This window comes from Vigna unguiculata, chromosome 11 (assembly GCF_037176805.1).
Source record: "Vigna unguiculata cultivar grain cowpea cultivar isolate G323 ecotype 2 chromosome 11, ASM3717680v1, whole genome shotgun sequence".
Taxonomy (NCBI): domain Eukaryota; kingdom Viridiplantae; phylum Streptophyta; class Magnoliopsida; order Fabales; family Fabaceae; genus Vigna; species Vigna unguiculata.
This window is the reverse complement of record NC_140802.1, coordinates 7,915,943-7,921,942: the sequence shown is the minus strand read 5'-3', so window position 1 is coordinate 7,921,942 and position 6,000 is coordinate 7,915,943. Positions and strand designations below refer to the sequence as shown.

Here is a 6,000-nt window from a genome sequence, read left to right as displayed (position 1 = left end):
TTTAGAAAATGATTATTTTATGCTCAAAATCATTATTTATATGCTTGGGTATTCGTAATTTTCTCATAAATTACATAGAAAGTTGAGAGAATTTCACAAAATAGTATAGAAAATTACAAATAACAAAAATACGTATTAAAAAACATCATGTTAAAGCAATTTTGTGCCCAAAATACACATATAGGGTGAATGAATTTATAATAAAGAATGATACAAGAATATATGGGAACCAAACATAAATATGATAAATATGATAAATAGAAAATATTGTAATAAACATCAACAATATTTACCATTACCAAACAATGTCTATTTTCTCTAATAAACAATATATGCTGTATTTTCCTAATTAACATGATATATCTAACTGTCCACATATATTTTGTCTTTTATTTTTTAATGCTATTTTGGGTATGCCGCAAATGACTGATATAACTTAGGGTTCCAACCTAGTTAGGATTGCATGTTATATAGTGATATTTTTGCTCTATAAAAAAGATAGCAATTAATTAACAACCCTCTAACCAACCACCTCACGTACAACACTTGCTGAATAATTTGCAACATTTCCACTTAATTCAAATTAGCAATAAACTGCACTTGTATCACCTCTCTAACCATCCTAAATTGATTCGATCATAAGAGGCTCTCATAAAATCTAAGTCACCACCTAAGCCAAGCTTATTGTTGATTTGTTGTCCACTAGTCTGTTCATAATCTTCATCGCTGGCATCAAATTTTAAAGCTGCAAGGTTGACAAGGTCCCATTGAGGCTACAATTATTTCAGCCTCATGTGAAGACAATGCCCGCAGTAACTCCTTAAAACACCATAAAAATAGGTGCTCCACACATAAAAAACACGTACCCACCATACCTTTCGTCACTTTTATCACCACACCATTCTATGCAGTTGAGTCAAGAACAAATATTTTGTTAAGTGACAAAAAATATTGTAATTACTAATCATTACAAGTGTTGTATTGTAATATATTAGGGATCTATGTCATCGTTACTGTAGGGGTAGAGCTTTATATGTCTGTGTATATACACACAAACACATATGCTTTGAATTGTTTTGAATTTTTTTTGAATTTTTTGAATTTTTTTTTGAACTTTTTTTTATTTTTGACACGTGCAATTTCACCGTTGTGTCAGTGTCAAAGTGACTCAATTTGGTTCCTATATTTGTTTTTAGTTTCAATTTAGTTCCAATTTTTGTAAAAATGAAACAATATTGTCCCTCCTTATATTGAGACTCAATTTAATCTTTGTAAATAACTTATAATGATATTCTTAATAAAATTGACACTTCTATTAAATATTTATAGAAATATTTTTAATTTTTTTTTAGTTTTATTATTAAACAAAGTTAAACCCCAAACTTAATTTCAAAAATTAACAATTTTGTCATCATATATAAAGGCATCAAGTGTATCATATTATACAAACTTGGTAAAGATTAAAAATCAAATAACTTGTCACACATAAATTTAGGAACTAAATTTCAAGTTCAAAACAAAATCAAAGTAACATGTTTTGTGTAGAATTTAAAGTTAATTTAAAATATTTATACAAATATTTAATAAAAATGTTAATTTTAGTAAGAATATCACCATAAAATTTATATAAAATAAATTTAGTGTCAATTTGAGGAAGAACAATATTGCTTCATTTTTATAAAAATTGAGACTAATAAAAACTAAAAACAAATATAAAGACCAAATTGAGTCACTTTGACACGTGACATAACTGTGAAGTAATACATGTCAAAAAGAAAAAAACTTAAAATAAAAATTTTAAAATTAAAAAAATTAAAAAAAATTTTAAAAAAATTTTAAAAAATATTAAAAAATTAAAAAAACCAGAAATTAACACATGGTATTGACTTTAACACCGTCTAGTCAAAGTTAACGGTAAAGACCAAATTAAATCATTTTTAAGAAAATGAGAACCAAATTGAGACAACGAAAAACGTCAAAACCAAAATAAAATTTCATAACAAATAAAGGAACCAAAAAAGTAATTTAACTAATTTTTTTGTACGGAAATGAACATGAGATAGCAAAATCCATCCCCACCCTCCATTACCATTCTTACAAACAGCTACCTTAGCAGAAAGAAAAAAATTGTTGCTGCTATAAACGCTTCCGTTGAGATTACCAGAAAAAGAAAAACCTAAATCAAACATGAACCACCACTTCAGTGATGGAACCGCAATTATCAATTTTCTTAACAGATGCACTAATAAATGTCTTGGACATTTAGAAAATGATTATTTTATGCTCAAAATCATGATTTATATGCTTGGGTATTCGTAATTTTCTCATAAATTACATAGAAAGTTGAGAGAATTTCACAAAATAGTAGACAATTACAAATAACAAAAATACGTATTAAAAAACATCATATTAAAGCAATCTCTCCTACAAAATTATAATACATCCCGAGAGTGCCTTGAATAAATATTCTCTAGAAGACTGGTTAGTTCGGCTCCCATAGCCCATCATTTCCACCATTGCCGTTTTACAACTCCTTCACATATTGTTCCTCAATTTCTCAAACTTCTCAGCTATTGCATCCTGTTGTTTATCTCTGTATAATTCAATCAACGACTGTAACGCACTACATACCATTAATCTTTTTCTGTCTGCAATGCTCTTATCTTGAGCATCAATCATGCCCTCGCCGGACGAGCATAATCCCTTGAACCAGTCTTCAAGAATCAAGTCTTTCTATTACACAAATGAAGCAGAAGGAAAATTGATTAGTCAAATTTCCATCAAAGATTATCAGAGAAGACATGATCATATAATCTGCAAGAAATTACAACATTAAAAAAAAAAAACAAAAAACTGAAATTGCTATGCCAGCGTATATACACAAGAAGGATAGGTGACAAAAAGGAAGGCATCACCTTTAGTCCAGAAAACAAACATATAGATGATTATTAGGATGTACTACCTCTTCAAAAGTTCTTCGGTCTAGTTTTATTTTTAAAGTACGAAACATTATTGCGTGAATGTTCAAATCAATACTATAATCAAATGATAACAAAGCAGAGAGACAACCTTCCAGTACAAGGTACGTAGTAAACGTGCAAAATAATAGGATCTGTACTACTATGTTATATACAAAATGTTGTATTACTGTGTACTAATTTATATGCAAGTGAGAGTGAGAAAAATTAACAATATAATCAAACATGAGGATTTAAGATTAACTTTTCCATCGATGATGCTATTCTATACCTCACGAGACTATTTGGCCCGTCTATTTTGAAGTTTCTCTCAAGAAACTAAACACAATCTTAGAAAATATGAAAAAAGAGTGTATTTTCATTAAATGGGAAAACACAATCCTAAGACTCAACAACAACCAAAGTGACTTCTGTGATAAAAAGTACAAAAAGCTACTAAACTTTAACTTAAATTTTCTAATTTTCACTTTTAAAATAGATTTGAAGACCCAAAACTGTTAGCTACCTTAAAAATCATGCTATTTGGTGACTAACAAGAAATTAGCGGCAACACCATCTGACAAAAATATTGCCCAATGAAGAGATGTTCCATATAATAATTCTCCAACAGATATAATTTTCATAGCTGAGAGAAGCCTTGTAATTATATGTAAAAAAGGAGTATAAAGTATTAAGTCCTCAACCTCGAGAGTACAAATGAAGTAGTGAAACTTTTTATAAATTTGACTTGTAAGCTTCAAAATGGGTAACTAACATAAATAAAAAATTACAAACATAACATAAGGTACAGCTTGTCCAATGAAGAGAAATTCATAATAATTCTCCAACAGATATAATTGCCATGACAGAGACAAGCCTAGTAATTATATGATTTTTGTTGAAGTAGATGTAAAAAAACAGTATAAATATCGAGGTAGTCAAACTTGAGTCCAAATAAACCTCTGAAACAATTTATAAATTTGATTATTATACTAGAAAAAGTTTAACTAATATACAATAAATTTATTTTAACATAAGGTACACCTACCCCAAGTCATAAGAGACAGATGCATAGAGTAACGACTATGCAGAGTTATCATAGATAGACAATTTGTCAGAAAAGATCCAATAGCATTGCCAATAATCCAATTCACCATGATAGGTGAAAGCACATATACCTAGAGACTTCCTTAAGGAAGAACTAGATAGTTGACTCAGAACATCATGTGTTTTCTGGGTGTCAACTGGCAAATATACGAACTTCATACATAGAACTTTCAAGATCTCTCCAAAAAGATGGCCAACACTTTTCCAAAGGACTTACCTGTTTCTATTTTTCTTTGTACAGATACGTTTGCGTACAATTAGTTTCTGTTTTATTTCTTGCAATTGTGATTGTACGATCTTTCATAGCATATACTATGAAGAAATTAATGAGACACGATGTACATATTTGTAATCAGCCTGTACACAAGCAATTGTGAAGTTATTAATTTTTGTCTCATATTTCAAGTATAGGCTGCCCTATCTAATTTTCATCACAAATCTCCCAAACCATTAATAAGAAGAAGCTGTGCTAGCTGTATAATTTACTTTTTGGTTGTGAATAAATCAAGAGACAGAACTATATACTTCAAACTGTTATCATGTATTGCTCTTGGGTAATAGCCATTGAAAATGTAATTCCATCTGCATGTGCTTAGCTATATTTTTTCTTCCATGATAAAATACATACCATCACAAGAAAATCTTTCAGCTGTTGATCGTTTGAACTTGAGACAAAGCTTAGAATGTGTAACATTGTCAAGGTAAGCTGCATCCAAAACATGGGTAGTTCAGTTTAGTAGTGACAGAAGCAGCACAGCAAGAAAGCAATGTTACAACTCCCTAATTCAATAACTAAGTTAAAATAATAAGAATACCTCGTAAGTTCATTCAAATTTTAACTTTAAATATAGTATTCTAGTTTTGGAATCAAGATTTAGTCTGATACAGGAATACCTCATCTCTTGTGAAATTATAATAACTTGATTACAGAACTAGGGTGTTCAAAATGTTGAACTGTAATAAATTGTAAAATAATCTTAACTATACTTGTAAAATAAGGTGAAATAGGGTTTTGGGATTAATCTCCCTTGTGTAAACCCTACACAAAGGACAAGTTATTTATATTGATAATGGGCCAAATCCCAGAAATACATAATGGGCTGAGCCCAACTATTAAACACAATATTATATCATCTAACACTCCCCCTCAAGCTGGTGCATACAAATCGTATGTACCAAGCTTGTAACAAAGATAATCAATTCTAGGTCCTCGAAGAGACTTAGTGAAAATATCTGCTAATTGATCACTTGAGTTGACAAACTCGGTCTTGATGTCCCCGGATAGGATTTTTTCTCGAATGAAGTGACAGTCAATTTCAATGTGTTTGGTCCTCTCATGAAAGACAGGATTAGAGCTAATATGAAGAGCAGCCTGATTGTCACATATGAGTGTCATTTGAGTGACATCTCCAAATTGCAATTCTTGAAGCAATTGCTTAAGCCAAACAAGTTCACATGTGGCTAAAGCCATAGCTCTATATTCTGCTTTTGCACTAGATCTTGCCACAACACTTTGTTTCTTGCTCTTCCAAGAGATCAAATTACCACCAATTGAGACACAATATCCGGAAGTAGATCTTCTGTCGGAAGGAGATCCTGCCCAGTCAGCATCTGAATAACATACAACTTTTGTATCAGAGTTGGAATCATATAGTAAACCTTCTCCAGGAGAGCTTTTGATATACTTTAATATGCGAATAACTGCATTCCAATGTTCTTCACATGGGGAATTAAGGAATTGACTCACCACGCTAACAGCAAAGGAAATATCAGGACGAGTAACAGTAAGATAATTCAACTTTCCAACTAACCGTCTGTACTGTTCAGGATCTGAGAAAGGCTCCCCCTGTTTAGGTAGAAGTTTAATATTAGTATCCATAGGTGTTTCTACTGCTTTAGAATTCATTAATCCAGTTTCCTCCAGAATATCCAATGC

General features: G+C 30.7%; 1 protein-coding gene across 3 annotated transcripts in view; it reads right to left on the bottom strand.

Annotated features, from left to right (window-relative positions):
* Positions 1-2,261: 2,261 nt before the first annotated feature.
* Positions 2,262-6,000, bottom strand: part of LOC114168485 (ARM repeat superfamily protein) — a 46,862-nt gene continuing 43,123 nt past the window's right edge. The window contains exons 26-27 of one of the 3 annotated variants that reach the window (XM_028053323.2): positions 4,693-4,770; positions 2,262-2,733 (exon numbers count right to left, since the gene is read on the bottom strand). In XM_028053323.2, the coding sequence (XP_027909124.2) occupies positions 2,536-2,733; positions 4,693-4,770 (276 nt within the window). In that variant the 3' untranslated portion in view covers positions 2,262-2,535. Of the gene's footprint in view, positions 2,734-4,692; positions 4,771-6,000 lie in introns of those variants that run through there. The other 2 variants (XM_085669060.1, XR_003600684.2) reach the window with 2 other exon arrangements.